Source organism: Schistocerca piceifrons, chromosome 2, assembly GCF_021461385.2.
Source record: "Schistocerca piceifrons isolate TAMUIC-IGC-003096 chromosome 2, iqSchPice1.1, whole genome shotgun sequence".
NCBI classification, from domain to species: domain Eukaryota; kingdom Metazoa; phylum Arthropoda; class Insecta; order Orthoptera; family Acrididae; genus Schistocerca; species Schistocerca piceifrons.
In genome coordinates this window covers 1,087,317,813-1,087,336,788 of record NC_060139.1, presented here as the reverse complement: position 1 = coordinate 1,087,336,788, position 18,976 = coordinate 1,087,317,813, and the positions used below count along the sequence as shown (strand labels likewise).

At 43.3% G+C, this 18,976-nt stretch overlaps 1 protein-coding gene across 1 annotated transcript in view; it reads right to left on the bottom strand.

The window, feature by feature from the left end:
• LOC124777479 (PDF receptor-like) overlaps positions 1 to 18,976 on the bottom strand; it is a gene marked incomplete at its 3' end in the record, with an annotated part of 233,679 nt that overhangs the window by 52,563 nt on the left and 162,140 nt on the right. The window contains exons 8-9 of the mRNA XM_047252914.1: positions 6,940 to 7,060; positions 5,023 to 5,092 (exon numbers count right to left, since the gene is read on the bottom strand). Of these exons, the coding sequence (XP_047108870.1) occupies positions 5,023 to 5,092; positions 6,940 to 7,060 (191 nt within the window). The remainder of the gene's footprint in view (positions 1 to 5,022; positions 5,093 to 6,939; positions 7,061 to 18,976) is intronic.

Here is an 18,976-nt window from a genome sequence, read left to right as displayed (position 1 = left end):
AGGAATCATGTACAGTGGGTACATTCCTGCGTATGGACTCTGGTCTTCTTGTGATCGTACAATCTCGTGACCACCGCTGCCAGGAATCATGTACAGTGGGTACATTCCTGCGTATGGACTCTGGTCTTTTTCTGATCGTACAGTCTCGTGACCACCGCTGCCAGGAATCATGTACAGTGGGTACATCCCTGCAAAGTCATTCTGCAGTATCGCAGAAGGAATATACAGCTTCTCTTAGCCCTGTTGGACGACCTCTTTCAAACTCAATGAGTTGTTGATAATCCCAAAATGTTCAAATGTGTGTGAAATCTTATGGGACTTCACTGCTAAGGTCATCAGTCCCGAAGCTTACACACACTTAACCTAAATTATCCTAAGGACAAACACACACACACACACACACATGCGCGAGGGAGAACTCGAACCTCCACCGGGACCAGCCGCACAGACCATGCCTGCAGCGCCTCAGACCACTCAGCTAATCCCGCGCGCCGTTGATAATCCCCTCTTTGTTGACTTGTAAAGGCATTCTTGACGAACATCAATTCACCACATCCAGTCTCAAAGGTAACTAACACTTAGGACCGTTACAGCGTGTATTTAAACAAACGTGATTTGCATCCTCATAGTGATGCGACTAGCGTCATTCATATGCGAGTGACACAAAAAACTGAATAGTCATCATCTTTCGGATGTAGAAACACGTCTACTAACTTTCGTTTATGCCACACAACTCCTTCTTGGTGTTGCGATTACTTTTTACGTCAGTGTACATGTTCAACTGATGCGTTACATTTTAGATGACTGTTATTTCATGAGCGTTAGAGAAGTGGCATTAGATCAGCAGTTTTGGATGTTAAAGGTAGCAGCCAAACAGGAGTGCAGGGCTGGAAACTCTCCCAAGATCTGATCTCTTTTTACTTTAAGTGGTCGGCATTTCTTTTCTGTTATACAAAGACTTACAAATAAAAGTGAACCACCCGGATGGGAGGAGGAAACAGAACGAAACTTCCCTGGTTCTTGGAATATGTGATGTTATTTCAGTGATTATAAATCGAATCAAATTTACAAAGAACTTCAGTATATCAGCCCTCTTATCAAAATGACGTTGCACTCCCTCTTACCTGGATCCATGCAGTGTTTCTTTTTGGAAGAGTGTCATTGTCAAGAATTCGTTATATCCTCTCCTAAGGCGTGTGATGGATGTGGATTTTATATGCTTTATACTTGCAGTGGGGTGGAGTGAACGGACGATCTGTTCCCACAGATGTCCTGTCGGGGACAGATCTGGGTATCTTGTTAGCCGTGCAGTTATCATGCAGACAGTTCAGACTCGTATGCCATTTGGAAAAGAGTATCACCTCGATACTGTTACATTAGAGGTAATATTTGATGATACAGGCTGTCGATAACGTACTGTTCTGACGTCAGAGTCCGGCCGCGGTGGCCGTGCGGTTCTAGGCGCTACAGTCCGGAACCGCGGGACTGCTACGGTCGCAGGTCCGAATCCTGCCTCGGGCCTTGATGTGTGTGATGTCCTTAAGTTAGTTAGATTTAAGTAGTTCTAAGTTCTAGTGGACTGATGACGTAAGATGTTAAGTCCCATAGTGCTCAGAGCCATTTGAACCATTTTTTGACATCAGAGTTCGCTCAGTCACTACTAGACACTATCTGAAGTAACAGACCCACACCCTGGCGCCGGGATTAACACTGCTTTGCTTCTCGAACCTATGGCAAGAATGGGACCTCTCCCAGGTAGCCACTATACTCGTTGACTATGGTCACCCGGGGTAGTGAAGAATCGCGTTTCATTGCTAAACAAAATGTGACCGATTTTCAGCAGCCCATGCTTCCAGGTAACGGCACTAATCAAAACGTAGCGCTTCTTTTGTGGTGTCATCGGCAGTATACACATTCCGGCTGCCGTTACTCTCCAGCCAATGGTGCGGGATGACGCATTCTGGCCTCGGATGACAAGTGCACGAGCTAACGGATTACGATAAACTTGGTGCAGAAAAAGGCGTGTGTGCTGGCCCTCACGTCCTCATGCAGCCCAACATTGGGACAATTAAAACCTAAACTCCGCCCGAACAGGCCATCAAGGCCCAACGGTACCGACCGACTGCCGTGTCATCCTCAGCCAATAGGCGTCACGGGATGCGGATATGGAGGGGCATGTGGCCAGTACACCGCTCTCACGGCCGTATGTCACTTTACGAGACCGTAGCCGCTACTTGTCAGTCAAGTAGCTCCACAGTTTGCCTCATAAGAGCTGATTGCGATCCGCTTCGTAACACCGCTCGGCAGACCGTATGGTCACCCATCCAAGTGTAAGCCCAGCCCCACAGCGCTTAACGTCGGTGACTTCAGGGGGACCGGTGTTATCGCTGCGGAAACGCCGTTGACAGACAGTGGTACCGCTGTCACATTCAAATTCAAAACAACTCTGGATACTATCGTGGGCTTCACAGTGATAAATCAACGTCTGACGCTTGTTACGCCCATTATATATGGATTATGGTGACTGGTAACAACATTAGTGTGCTCTGGTAGCTATCAGAGTGAGTTTCAACTGTAATAATTTACATACCCACAGGTGGTGTCTCGTTTTCTTGTTATACTGACATTCGACGAAGTTTTCTAGGTGCCTTACGCGTTTTTGCCCGGCTCTGTATTTTCTATCGCGTTTATTTTAGATCTCAAAAAATCCAAGTCTTTCTTTTCTATTCTCAAAGATTACCTTCATTAGAAATAGGTTAAGTGTGACTTCAGGTAATTAAATACTGTTAATGTTGAAGAGCATAAACACAATCAAGTTCATATGATTAACTCATGCGTGTTTAATTGTTTATGGACCTCCGCTGCTAACCAGTACAAATGTTCAAATGGAAATAAGAGAGAACTTCGACCTGTCATTTAATTGGCATGGAATAATAATTAAATAAACAATTGTATGTAGATAAATATATAACTCCGAAAAATAATTTACAGTTACCGTTACTTCTCATTTTCCATACGTGGTCGAAATCGAAGAAAGAAAGAAAGGAGAATAAGAATAAGAAGAAGAAACCGCAGTTGTTACTTCTCCGTTGTGTTTTACACTGTAATATTGCTTAACAAAAGAAATATACGAGTACATTTTCTTTGCACGGGATATGGATTCTTGTTGAAATCATTATGTGATAATCGTTAATATTAGCTATAGCCTGGGTCGAGAGACTGTTCTTCATATGACGATGATTTTTGTTTTCAAATTCATTTTCTAGTGTTATACGACTGCAAAGCTAACGACATTGGACAACGTTGAGATAAATATTTTCTAGTACATTTTTGTTGCGCTACTGACGCTTGTAAGTCTGTATTTGTCCTGTGGATATAATCGCTGCGCATGAAACTATATTTGATACTGAATGTGCAACATGCGAACGTTCCTTCGTACTCAATTCACATGCATAGCAACTAATTTCATCTTTGCCATAAATAACGCTGCAGTTTCTACAGAGCAGAACAATGTTCGTGTACTGACTTCTAAGTTAATTTTTTCTGTACTGTGGCAGCAGTCTCTACTGAATGAAAGCATACGAACAACTGTGTCGATGTTCTTTGTGTTTTCGACAATAGTTTTCTGTTCTGTCTGATAGCGACCATACATACCAGGAAGGACGAACAAGCATTGTACTCGTCTAAGTAATCTGTTTCGTACACAACCTGGTAATTTCCGCTAAAGAAGCCTCAAAACCAAGTCACTCAATTTATGTACCGATAGTTGACCTCCTGTGATATTCAAATTTGCCATGCATACGGACAGTTACATTTTAGGCATTATTTATCGAATAATTGTCTTATTTCATATTAATTAGTCGACTGTGGAAAGGCATCGAACGAACAAGCATATGAATATCACGTCCTGATGACGATCACTAAAGACGAGGCACGAACATGGAATAGGGAATATGGAGAAGTAAGTCTGCCGTGTCCATTCATCAGAGGAACCAGTCCAGAATTCACCATTAAGGCATTTTGGAAAACAAAGGAAAACTTAGATCTAGCTGATCGAACAGCTATTTGACCCTTTGTCCTGATCAACGCGATTCTTGTGTATTAGCGCTGCTCTGCTCAGCTTAGTCGAAGGAATCGAAGTCTGTTCGCCGAAGAACAATAGGATGAGTATTAAAAGAGCTATAACATTTGACAGCAGGCCAGCACCACGTAACGTACTGAAAGTGACGAATGAAAACGGATCTGCTGTATCACATTGCTTAACAAATGAGGTACTCAAATAATTGCCTAATAAAAGCCATTCAATAATTTTCATTCCCAAGTGTCTCTGAAATGGCAAAGACCACAAACTTACGGTAGGAAATGTATGGTTTAACGCCTAAGTACTGAAATACTCCTCATGCTTACTGAAGTAGGTTTCTAGGCGCATGTGCCTAATTGAAGCAATCTAATTACGTTTGGTTCTTCCCAAAGCAACTAGATTCCGTACCCTAGAGATTAGTAATTATAGCGTAGATCTGATCTGTTTCTTTGTCATTTAATCAAAAGCAATCACAAGACTCAACCACATACGTCCCCTCTAAGATATTAGAAATTCCGCACGCGAAAGATACGAAATGCATTTGTTATCACCAGTAAATTGTCAAAACGGTCTCTACTTTCTTGCAATGTCTTTCAGGTGAACTACTTTCCGAACATACGTCACCCAAAATCTCATTTCTTGATGATAAGCAATTATTGTGCACTACAGTCTGCCGGATGCAGTTATTGGGGACACAAAGATTTCCATATTCAACTTTTGACTGCGCATGACATGGAATCTACTTAGCATCTACGGGATAATAGTCCACGGATGTTTTACGTAGTCTGCTTAACCAATATGATGAAATATTTTCGTTGAAATCACTTAGTTTCTCTTATATCTGATCCATTAAATGAATAAGTAAATAAAACAAAAACAAGAAAGTAGGAGAAAATAAGTCTAATAAAATGTGCTAGTGTCGTACCAAACTCTATACTCACCACTATAACGCCAAGGCGGGGACCCTCCAGAATCCAGAAGTATGGCGTCAGGTTGTAGCCCCACCAGCACCTGAAACAGAGTGTGAAGTGGGGTTCTTCTTTGCTGTGTAGCCTGCAGATTCTGGTTGAAAAATATTTAAAGATTAATCCTAATTCGCCAGATTTTAATACATAATTGGCATCATACCGGAATATGAAAGAAGAACTCACTATCAAATATAGAAATACTTAGCTCTAAAAATATTACATGTATGACGCTCTTTCTTAAACAGAACGTTTCGCAGGTGTTTAGTCATGAGTGAAGCGGTCGCGATTTGCTTTCAACGTAAAGACATTCAGCTTCGGAAACTACTGCTTGTAGGCGACTAAAAATACACTTGCTCAATATTCAGGTCTGAGTGGCTAATGCCATGAACAGCCTTTGTGGCGCCAGACAAATTGTCTGTCAGAAGGCTGTGTATTTGTAATATGGGTGACCTCTTATTCCGTAAGTGATGCCAAGTAATTACATTCGTGGTGATTTATTATGTTTACTATAGTTATCTATTGTCGACCGTGGTGAGCTCCGTATGTTCTTCCACATTTTAACTACTTTAGGCCACGCTCCTGTCTCGGCTAGTTACGTGTGTAGCAGCAGAAAATCTCAGAATAAGAGCATCAGAGTCAAATTATCTTGTTTGCTGAAAGCAGTTTCTAAAACAGGAAACCTCAATGGCGACCGCATGTGGTGCGTAAACCTAAACGAAATCCAACAAAAATGCAAGAGCCACCGCATCTCCTGAAAGTGCATGAGAATTATTCCTGGAAAAGGTGTGAGTTAATGAATACGCTAAACCAAAATGCGATAGATGAATAGTAGAATTTGCCAGCAGATTAGTTATACAACTTCAGCGTGGTAACGATAAATACACATCGACCTGCGTATCTCACATTCCTTCCAAACAGCACCTCAGAACCACAAAAGAAGTGGTCTTACACATTCCCTGAAAACGCCGCCGTGATTATAAAGGGTTACTTGTAAGTCACTTGAGTTTACAGATGCGTTGCATAGAAACAGATTCAGGTCACCACGTGATCTGAGTCAAGTAAAATGCGAACAGATATCCGATATTATACTGTAGGTGTGAAAACTGTACACAATACCACAAGAAACCGACTCGAATTAATCCAAACTGATTTCCGTCACAGTTCCCCGTCGTATGAAAGCTGTTGCATTGTTTGCAGCCGGCCGCGGTGGCCGTGCGGTTCTAGGCGCTCCAGTCCGGAGCCGCGCTGCTGCTACGGTCGTAGGTTCGAATCCTGCCTCGGGCATGGGTGTGTGTGATGTCCTTAGGTTAGTTAGGTTTAAGTAGTTCTAAGTTCTAGGGGGCTGATGACCACAGCAGTTGAGTCCCATAGTGCTCAGAGCCATTTGAACCCTTGTTTGCAGGTTCCTGCGACCTCATCTTAATACCAAAGTCTGCTCCCAGATGCGTTCATAATCACACTAGACAAGTGTCTGCTAAAACTGTTTGCTGCAACGTGCTGATGGGACTGACGAACAAGAGAGAAGTGCATTTGACAGTTCCTGACATGTTAAAACTCTGCCGGACCGGAACTCAAATCCGGGGAATCATTGCCGTTCATGGGAAAGTGTTCTGCCAACTGAGCTACCCGAGCACTACTAGGGCACATCCTGACAGCTTCACTTCCTCCCGTACCACACCTCCTACCTTTCTTCCAAGAGTGCTAGTGCTGCAAGTCAGGCAGGTGTAATTTTGCGAGGTTTGGAAAGTACGAGGAGTGCTTCGGCTGTTACTGTTGTGGTACCACTCGCAGCGGGCAGGAAGTTCTGTGTGTGTGTGTGTGAGACTGTGTGTGTGTGTGTGTGTGTGTGTGTGTGTGTGTGTGTGAGTGTGTGTGACTGTGTGTGCTGACCTGTTGGAGCCGCCGTACCGGACGGCCGTGGTGACAGCCCACGCCGCAGTCATCAGCACCGGCACGCCCCAGCCCAGCAGCGAGTAGGCCACCAGGTAGGACCCCTCCTGGAAGACCGTCACTGGAACAAACACAAGCAGTGCAGGCGGTGACAGATATCTCCTGCTGTTCTGTATAAGTTTGGAGAACTTTATTATTAGTTATCATGTTGTTACGATATAACCTTCACTGTCAAGACTAGTTTCTACGTCTACACTACTGGCCATTAAAATTGCTACACCACGAAGATAGCGTGCTACAGACGCGAAATTTAACCGACAAGAAGAAGATGCTGTGATATGCAAATGATTAGATTTTCAGAGCATTCACACAAGGTTGGCGCCGGTGGCGACACCTACAACGTGCTGACATGAGGAAAGTTTCCAGCCGATTTCTCATACGCGAACAGCAGTTGACCGGCGTTGCCTGGTGGAACGTTGTTGTGATGCCTCGTGTAAAGAGGAGAAATGTGTACCATCATGTTTCCGACTTTGATAAAGTTAGGATTGTAGCCTATAGCGATTGCGGTTTATCGTACCGCGACATTGCTGCTCACGTTGGTCGAGATCCAATGACTGTTAGCAGAATATGGAATCGGTGGGTTCAGGAGGGTAATACGGAACGCCGTGCTGCATCCCAACGGCCTCATGTCAATAGCAGTGGACATGACAGGCATCTTATCCGCATGGCTGTAGCGGATCGTGCAGCCACGTCTCGATCCTTGGGGATGTTTGCAAGACAGCAACCACCTGCACGAACAGTTCGACGACGTTTGCAGCAGCATGGACTATCAGCTCGGAGACCATGGCTCCGGTTACCCTTGACGCTTCATCAAAAGAGCAGCGCTTGCGATAGTGTACCAACGATGAACCTGGGTAAACGAATGGCAAAACGTCATTTTTTCGGATGAATCCAGGTTCTGTTTACAGCATCATGATGGTCGCATCCGTGTTTGGCGACATCGCGGTGAACACACATTGGAAGCGCGTATTCGTCATCGCTATACTGGAGTTTCACCCGGCGTGATGGTATGGGGTGCCATTGTTTACACGTCTCGGTCACCTCTTATTCGCATTGACGGCACTTTGAACAGTGGACGTTTCGTTTCAGATGTGTTACGACCCGTGTCTCTACCCTTCATTCGATCCCTGCAAAAACCCTACATTTCAGCAGGATAATGCACGACCCCATGTTGCAGGTTCTGTACGGGCCTTTCTGGATACAGAAAACGTTCGACTGCTGCCCTGGCCACCACATTCTCCACATCTCTCGCCAATTGAAAACGTCTGGTCAATGGTGGCCGAGCGACTGGCTCGTCACAATACGTGAGTCACTACTCTTGATGAACTGTGGTAACGTGTTGAAGCTGCATGGGCAGCTGTCCCTGTACACGCCATCCAAGCTCTGTTTGACTCAATGCCCAGGCGTATCAAGACCGTTATTACGGCCAGAGGTGGTTGTTATGGGTACTGATTTTTCAGGATCTGTGCACCCAAACTGCGTGTAAATGTAATCGCATGTCAGTTCTAGTATAACATATTTGTCCAATCAATACCCGTTTATCATCTGCATTTCTTCTTGGTGTAGCTATTTTAATGGCCAGTAGTGTACATCTACATATGCAGGGTGGTCCATTGATAGTGAGCGGGTCTAATATCTCACGAAATAAGCATCAAACGAAATAACTACAAAGAACGAAACTCGTCTAGCCTGAAGAGGGATACCAGATGGCGCTATGGTTGGACCGCTAGATGGCGCTGCCATAGGTCTAACGGATATCAACTGCGTTTTTGTAAATAGAAACCCTCATTTCTTCATATTCATGTAGTACGTAAAGAAATATGAATGTTTTAGTTTGACCACGTTTTCCGCTTAGCGACAGAAGGCGCTGTAATAGTCACAAGCGTATAAGTAAGTGGTATCACTTTACATTCCGCCAGTGTAGACATTACCTGTGTTAAAATGGACAGTTTACCAATTGCAGAAAAGGTCGATATCGTGTTGATGTATGGCTATTGTGATCAAAATGCCCAACGGGCGTATGCTATGTATGCTGCTCGGTATCCTGAACGACATCATCCAAGTGTCCGGACCCTTCGTCGGATAGTTACGTTATTTAAGGAAACAGGACCTGTTCAGCCACATGTGAAACGTCAACCATGACCTGCAACAAATGATGATGCCCAAGTAGGTTTTTGAGCTGCTGTCGCGGCTAATGCGGACATCAGTAGCAGACAAATTGCGCGAGAATCGGGAAATCCAAAAACGTCGGTATTGAGAATACTACATCAACATCGATTGCACCCGCACCATATTTCTATGCACCAGGAATTGCATGGCGACGACTTTGAACGTCGTGTACGGTTCTGTCACTGGGCACAAGAGAAACTACGGGACGATGACATATTTTTTGCACGCGTTCTATTTAGCGACGAAGCGTCATTCACCAACAGCGGTAACGCAAAGTGGCATAATATGCACTATTGGGCAACGGAAAATCTACGATGGCAGCGACAAATGGAACACCAGCGACCTTGGCGGGTTAATGTATGGTGCGGCATTATGGGAGGAAGGATAATTGGCCCCCATTTTATCGAGGGCAATCTAAATGGTGCAATGTATGCTGATTTCCTACGTAATGTTCTACCGATGTTACTACAAGATGTTTCACTGCATGACAGACTGGAGATGTACTTCCAACGTGATGGATGTCCGGCACATAGCTCACGTGCCGTTGAAGCGGTATTGAATAGCATGTTTCATGACAGGGGGATTGGTCGTCGAAGCACCACACCATAGCCCGCGCGTTCACCGGATCTGACGTCCCCGGATTCCTTTCTGTGGGGAAAGTTGAAGGATGTTTGCCATCGTGATCTACCGACAACGCCTGACATCATGCGTTAGCGCATTGTCAATGCTCGTGCGAACATTACGGAAGGCGAACTACTCACTGTTGAGAGGAATGTCGTTACACATATTGCCAAATGCACTGAGGTTGACGGACATCATTTTGAGCATTTATTGCATTAGTGTGGTATTTACAGGTAATCACGATGTAACAGCATGCGTTCTCAGAAATGATAAGTTCACAATGGAACAACAGAAATAAAATGTTCAAGCGTACCTACATTCTGTATTTTAATTTAAGAAACCTACCTATTATAAACCGTTCGTCTAAATTTGTGAGCCGTATGTTTGTGACTACTACAGCGCCATCTATCACAAACCGAAATAAAATTTATCCAGCTAAAAGATTCATATTTCTTTATGTACTACAAGAATATGTAATAAAAATGGGGGTTCCTATTTTAAAAAACGCAGTTGATATTCGTCTGACCTATGGCAGCGCCATCTAGCGGGCCAACCATAGCACCATCTGGTTTCCCCCTTCAAGCTAGACAAGTTTCGTTCTTTGTAGTTTTTTCGTTTGACGCTTATTTCGTGAGATATTTGGCCCGGTCACGATCAATGGACCATCCTGTATACTCCGCTATCCACCAAGCGGTGTGTGGCGAAGAGCAGAATTCGCGCCAAAGTCATATCCCCCCCACCCCTCTGTTCCACACGCGGATCGCGCGAGGGAAAAACGACTGTCCGAAAGTCTCAGTACGAGCTCTAATTTCTCTTACCTTTGAATGGTGATAATTGCGCGACTTGAAAGTTGGTGGTGATAATATATGCTCTACATACTCGTCCCAGATCGGATTTTAGAATTTAGTGAGCAGCCCCTTCCGTTAAGCGCGTCGTTTATCTGGAAGTGCGTCCCTCTTCAAACTTTCTATCAGATTTGTAACGCTCTCGCGATGGCTGAATTTATCACTCACGAACCTTGCAGCTCTTCTTTGGACCTTCGCAATCTCCCGAATCAGACCCAACTGGTAAGGGTCCCATACAGACAAATAATACTCAAATACTGGACGAACGGAAGTATTGTAAGCATTTTCCATTGTTGAAGGACTGCATCGCTTCAGGATTCTACCAATAAACCGCAATCTAGAGTTCGCATTACCCGTTACTTGATTAACCTGATCGTTCCATTTGAGATCATTTCGAACAGTCACACCCAGATACTTGACGGATGTTACCGCTTCCAAAGACTGGGGATTTATTCTGTACTCGAACATTAATGGAGATTTTCGCTTCGTTATACGCAGTAGGTTACACTCACTAATATTGAGAGATAACTGCCAGTCATTACACCACGCGTTTATTTTCTGCAAATCCTCATTGATCACAACTTTCGTGTGATACTCCTTTCCTGTAGACTGCAGCATCATTGGAAAACAGTCTAATGCCGCTGTCAATAGACTCAACCAGATCGTTTATGTAAATCCTAAAAAGCAGCGGACCTGTTACGCTGCCCTGAGGCACACCTGATGTTGCGCTTGTTTCTGTTCAAGTCTTCCCATTCAGGACGACATACTACTGTCTTCCTGTTACAAAACCCTCTATCCAACCGCATATGTCATCAGATTGACCGTAAGCGCGGACTTTTGAGAGCAAGCGACAGTGCGGAACTGAGTCGAACGCCTTTCGAAAGTCGAGAAATAGGGCATCAACCTGGGAGCCGGTATCTAGAGCCTGTTGTAGATCATGCACAAAAAGGACCAACTATGTCTCACATGACCTCTGTTTCCTAAAACCAACAGATCATTCTCAGTTGACTCATATACATACAGAAGTGCTAAAAGAGATGTCAAGTAATGAGAAACAGCATTATGGGATTTCTAGGACAGGTTACATTTATAGGACGGTCTTGCTAAATAGAAAACGGTCCGCAACTCGTGGGTTAGTGGCTAGCGATCCTACCGCTGGACCACGGGGTCCCTGGTTCGATTCCCAGCCAGGTCGAGTACTTTCTGTGCCCGTGGACTGGAGGTTTGCGTTGTCCTCATCATTTCGTCATCATCATTATCATCATTCGTGACAGTGCCTCGCTTGACTATGTAACAAATTGGACTGTTTAAAAACTGGGACTTTGTACGGGCGCTGATGACCGAACAGTTGAGCGCCCCACAAACCAAATATAATAACATCAACAGGAAAGAGATACCGAATTCTACGTTAACGTTAGAATACACGCCTAATAATATATCTCATTATCAATCTCCTAATAACGCACTCTCTTTCACCGCATTAAATAGATTTTGGTTTAGTGCGGCTATTAAACTACGGTAATTTTATGTGACCAGAATGATAAGTAATTCACCCATGTGCAGAGGTCGTGCCGAATCAGAGATGAAATTAAGCCCTGTCATGAATCTAATTCCTCAAATAACATGCAGTACGCATTGGCAACGCAAGATCCGACCGATCGTACGACGACATGATTTAATTTTCCTTATTTTACTTTAAAGTATTATGAAAATCGTTACAAGTGGTTTGCAAATTCTCAAACGTTAAGCAGGCTTGGGGAAATGGTATGACAGTTGAAAAGAAGATTCATGACATTTATTACACAAAGTATTTTACTTTTGAATACAAAAAGCGTAAATAGTTATTGGAATTCACTCTAAACTCTCACAATTTAACGAATTTGTTTGCGTGACCTTCCTCTGCAGCAAGCACAGAAATATATATTTTGTGAAATAATAGAATACCACTACAAGAGAGGACTTTCATAACAATAATAATAATTTCACCCAACCCCTTTCCACTCACTTGTCCATCAACCTCTCCACAAAACATTTAAACCAACGCTTTCAATCATTCTCTTAGAGCTATTACATTCATATTCAACAATCTACAAATTGCACTGAATAACCACTAACACCTGCACCCCACAAAAAGTTAAATGTACATATACTCTCTCTCTCTCTCTCTCTCTCTCTCTCTCTCTCTCTCTCTCTCTCTGTCTCTCTCTATCTCGCTTACACACTCACTCACACACACACACACACACACACACACACACACACACACACACACACACGTACGCAAACAAACAAACAAAAAAAAAAAAAAAAAACAGGATGAGACACATAGCGAACTCACGGCAGTTACGTCTTGAAATCACTCTTTACGATAAAATATGTATAATTAGTGACAGAAGTCTGATAATTCATTACAACAATAAGGGCAGACAAGATGAAAAGTGGGAAAAAGAAAGTTCCGAACATAAAAACATGTTTATGTTTCGCAAACAGAGCTGTAATGCGACCTCCAGCATGTGACCAGATGAAAGGAATCCCAGATGCCAACTAAAACCTATAAGCCAACTAAAAACTATAAGTAATCGCTTATTTACATAATAAACGAGACGTGAACTGTTTTACAATCTACAAATAACACATATCGAAAAAAACTGTATCATTCTATACCCCACTGATGATGCCTTGAAGTGAAAAAACGAAATGTATCTGGGAGAAATATAAAACACTGCAGCATGAAAAGACGATTTTTATTTACAAAACAAATACCTCACAGTTTAAACTGATCTGATTGGCTTGACAACATCTCAGCAATGGACTATTTCTCAACAACGAACAAGGTAAAAATAATTAGATGGGAAAAAGAGAGTGCGGGAGCTTCACCGTTGCAGAAAGCAAATTACGACAGTGATTGCAAATAACTGGAAATAATAAGCATGCAAACTACGAGGGGGTGTCCAAAAAAACTAGAATATTTTTAAAGGGTATTTATTTTCAATTGTTTACGAAACAAACTTAGGCCTTTCAAAATACTCTCAATACATTTGTCGCACCGGTGCTTCCACTGTCCGAAACATTTTTTGTACTCATCTTTAGAAATAGCTGACAGCTACCCCCTCGTTTTTTCTTGACTTCTTCAGTGTTGTCAAATCGGTGTGCTTTCATGCCCCTTTTAATGCGTTGAAATAATAAAAAGTCGCACGGAGCCAGGTCAGATGGGTAAGATGCGTGGGACAGTGGAACGTCGCCATTTTTAGCCAAAACCTAACAGAGATGGCTGTGTGTGCAGGTGCGTTGGCACGAACCCTTTTCATTCACAAATCTTCCGTTAAAATTCTCTGAACTGATCTCCAAAATAACACACTAATCTCTGACAGTTGCCTATCGACGGTCTGTGAGCATTAGCTCCGGAATTTTTTCAATATTTTCGTCGACTGGGCAGTTGATGGACGTCCAGAAAGAGGTTTGTCATCAATCGACATGTCACAATTTTTAAACCGAGCAAATCTCACGTACAATTGAGTTTTACCCACGCCGTCATCTTGGTAAGCCGTTTCCAACACTAGAACAGTTTCAGCAGCATTTTTACCTAGTAGAAAATAAAATTTTACTGCTTCACTTTGGTCAGTTAGACTTTCCATCATGAAAAACGCAAGAACAAAACGGCGCTACCAAGAACAATCGCTACAGTTGAACAGAACAAGCCATGTCGACAATACAGGTGTCACTAGTGGCAATGAGTTGCTCTATACACGCCTAGCGGAAGAAAAACATACTACAATAACTACGCCCACAGGAATGATATTCCGTTTTCTTTTAGGTACCCCTCGTATACTGATAGGAGGATTCACTGCCAGACTGTTAACAGAACAAAATGGCCTCACATCCCCATCTTTACATAACTTTAGCGCAAATTCCTTATTCGATTCTCGAATCATTTGAAAAGAAAGTTAATATTGTTAACTCGAACTAGAATATTTATCAGTTAACTCCCCTATCCCAGATGTTGAACTTCCCAGTGACATCTACTCTTCCTTCCAACAGTAACCTTGCTTTGTACCCCCCCACTCCTCCCAGGGTCCCCCTTATCCTCTCCCGTCCTTCTCCCAGAGTAGATTCTCCTCCATCCCTCCACTCCCCAAGTCCCTGCACCCCCATCTCAGCTGCTTTCCTCTCCTGTCCCTTCCCTCCCTCGACCCCCATGTGGTGTGCCCCCCACCTCGTCCCCATTTCTCTCCCCTCTTTCTCACCTCCTTTTCCCTTCTCCCTTGTACACACCCCTGTCAGATGCTCCCCGGATTTTTATTCATTATCATGTGGTCTGAGTTAATGTTGTGTTTGGTGCCATTATACAGTGTCATCAAGTGATGTGGTTTTAAATTGTGTGCTTGACCTGTATATAGTCCATGATTGTTCATGTAATTCTCTCCTGTGGCCGACTTTTAACTACAGTGATTTTAAGTGCACAAGAAATGACAGCTGTGTTCTTTTTAACTGTCCCCCTGTGCATTTCCCTATATTAGTGTGTATTTGAACTCTCATCATCTACATGTCCCCCTTTTATTCACCTGTATTTTTTTGTAAGCATTCCCATTTCATGCATTTTATTAAACCGTTTGGCTGAAGAGAGGTGGACTGTGCCACTGCCAGCTCTCCCCTGACTCATATGCGGCAGGGGAATGAAATCGCCATGTGGTCTCAACATTACACACAATACAACAAGATTCTATTTGCAAAATAAAAAAAAAATAAAAAAAATATTCACTCGGAAATATTCATTTAACACACAAACTACAAAACAGGGGAAAAATCACTAGCGATTCACTGACCAAAATAAGTACGAATGGCGTTACTTAGCGTAGCTGCCCAGTGTGTCCAAACAACGGACGAGGCACAAGCGCAAAGTCCGATGCGGCTCGAAAGCAAATCAGTTTCACACGAAATAAGTAGAAAAATATGCAAAGAATTTACAAGGGTTCAAGATAGGGCTTTACTGGCTTCCTAACTCAAACAGATCACGACTTACCTAGTTTTGTGTCCACTAGCAACACACGTGCTTACAGACCAAAGGCAGTCAACTTATGTCCCCTATTCAGAGCTGAGATGTAATATTTAAGAGAGGGAGGCGGCGCCCATTCCACTGACCAGTGAGGACGAGCAGAAAAGCCGCTAGAGCTACTGGCTTGTTTTGCAGACAGCCTGAACGAGGCTGGAAGGCCTGTGATTCACCAAAGTCCGTTCAGGGAAATGTTTTTGCGATACCAAAATTACGTGAAAAGCGAAATTGTAAAAGTTCGTACTGCTTCTTAGGATAATAAGTTAAGGGACTTCTGTGGCTTCTGCAAAGCATTCCAGCCAATCACTCATGCTTCCAAACTAAATGGACAATGCGGGAAAATGAGACCATTATGGCTATGTGAGAGAGAATGCTGTATGTAAAGAAAAATAAAACAAAATACCATCCACCCTTCCTCCCTCGAGTTTGAGTGCGATTTTAATTTGGTAGATTAAGAGCAATCAGCATCGTGAGATTAAAAATGAAATAAATTATGAAAGGAACGCGGAACACAAATAACGTACGGAAAGGCTGCTCCGCATCGCCCTCGACAACCGCCTATATTTCGACTGGCGAACACTCCGTCATTTTCAGGAAATAAATGAAGCCAGAGATCGTTGTCAAGGCCAACATGAACCAACAATTGATGAGGTAGAACTAACCAAGGACTAAATGCCATCATATTCCGCAAACAGCTAGCATCAACTCGCAACCAAAGACAATTAACTTAAGATGTTGTCTAAATGGTTCAAATGTCTCTGAGCACTATGGGACTTACCTTCTGAGGTCATCCGTCCCCTAGAACTTAGAACTACTTAAACCTAACCAACCTAAGGACATCACACAAATCCATGCCCGACGCAGGATTCGAACCTGCGACCGTAGCAGTCGCGCGGTTCCAGACTGTAGCGCCTGGAACTGCTCGGCCACCCGACCGGCTGTTGTCTTAAGTGTAATACTAATTACCTATGGGCTCTTAACTAGCAATAACTCTGTCTTTGTGTTATTTGACTACAGTCAGTGCAAAATTCCAAGCAGGTTTTGCTTTTATTGCTTACTGAGTGTTTATGTTGCAATATACTGTGATTTATTGTTTCACTTGAAAGCGAAGACTATTTTAGCTCTGCAATATCGGCGCTTGTCGCAGACAGTACCCGTCTGCAATCCTGTAAGCCATATAAGGTTCCTTTGTGTTAAAAATTATAACAATACATACTTCTGTGAACATGAGATATGTTCTCGATAGCGACAGCGTCTTTGTACAACCTGTTAAAAAGATTATCTTATGTGTTTCGCATGTGTAGGTCGACTATAAAAAGTTTTTGGTCTAAACAGTTCTCGCCAGTAAATGATGTGTTTTTGCAGCAGACTTTTGGTTGTTAATCAGGATATTCCTCAAGATGAGTGCCTGGCAAGGGAGTGAACCATTAAGAAGGTGTGGTCGGTGGTCTGTGTAACAAAGAACACGTACACATCAGCAGCAGGTACGTAAGTGATGGGGTACGTAGAAGAGCTACCATAATACGTTAGTGTTGTTCGTGTTGAGTGTTCTTATCATGCCTGGCAGGATGTATAAAAGACGTGAACAGCGTTAGACATTCAGTTACCACTCTGAGGGGCATGGAGATGCCACATACTCGGGTGTAACAGTATTATCAGCAACAGACAGAGTTAAAATATGGGCTCCTATGGGTCTCTGTTTGGCCGGCTATTCGATTCATGCAGTATCGACAGTTGTGGGGCTGTCGGCTGTGACAGTGACCCGATACTGGATTGTGAACGTTAGGGTAGGCGTATTCAACGCTGAAGTCGACCAGGTATAACCACCACAAACCCTTCACATCTGCATCCGCCATCAGAGAACAGGAATTGGACTTTTCTTCACCTGTTGCTTATTTTTACCGACCTATCACCTGATTGCTAACAGTGGATCATTTATTGCTTCTTGGCCGCTATGATCGGTGTATGGGACATGAGTGGATCTGAGGAGGAGTTGCATCAGGCGCCCGCAGCCGATCATACCGTTGTAAGTGTCCCTCCCTTTGGAGGCGGTATTCTTATTCATTTCTGCCTTTTTTGTTTGTCTAGCAGCTTTACACTTTATCAAAATATATTGAGTGATTTGGATATGGAAATATCAAAACTTAGTTTAATTTAGGAAGAAATAAAAAGAAAGATAGTAAGAGCTGCATGTGTTTCCCCGCCTACAAGGGAGATATGAGCTAGAGTGCAACATGTTTTCCGAACACATCAAACGCAGTTTTTTCAGACGAAAAACTCTCTCCTGGATCCCCGATATTCCTGTCGTGCTTTCCATCTCTATGATGGCGACATTGTCTGCTGCTTTACTTTTTTACGGTGTCCCACAAGCACTCCTGTTCGACGTAAGGACTCCAAAGAGTCATGTTGCTGATCTACAAGAAACGAAAAGAGAGAGCGGAACGAAGACTGAGAATAATGCGCGCTACTTAACATTGTGACGCTATTCGCGCCAGTCCAGTGGCGCGCCAGTGGTAACGGAGCTGTTGTGGAGGGAAGCTAATTAACTGTTTACTGCTCAACTTACTGGATCGGGCCGCCACTCGTCTAAATTATTGGCCTAGTGTGAACGGGCCTTAAAGGTTAGCTGTGCGGTCAACCCTGTCAATAGATCGCTAAGTGAATATATTGTCATCTAACGTGCCATCGCACGATCCCGATTATTATGTGCTTATTCTTGTAGGGACCCACCACCTGAAAGACCCAAAGGGTATAAAAGGAGCAACAGTGTTTGTTCGAGAAACAAAAGAGCACACTGCTGCTGATTCAAGCATAAGGAATAGATTGATCTCGAACCAAAGTCTTTGTCAACACAGTTTATCGTCGTTGCTCTATCGATATGTTCCCTATATCTCATAGACGCGTATCGGTACAGCTTGGTAGTTCCTCATCACCTGATGGCTATGACGTTAAGATGTTTTCCCAGTGGCGCCAGTAGCAGGTTACAAACAGTTGTATTGTAGATGCTCGGTGAACTGATTCCCGGTATTATTTAATGAAGGAATTAGCGTTGAAGCTATTCATGTCCCATTGGGTCGTATTCACCGCTACAAGTAAATAACATGACATGGACCAAAAATTAAATAAATTTACTTCCATCGTTAAAATTTTGCAGAATAAAGCCAGGGAAGAAACCTAGCCAAACTCTTATAAAACAATAACAGCACGAACCTCTTTTTCATGGAAGTGAAGCATGAAGAACGACAAGACACGAAGGACGTAGAATACAGGCTCAAGATATGAGATATCTAAG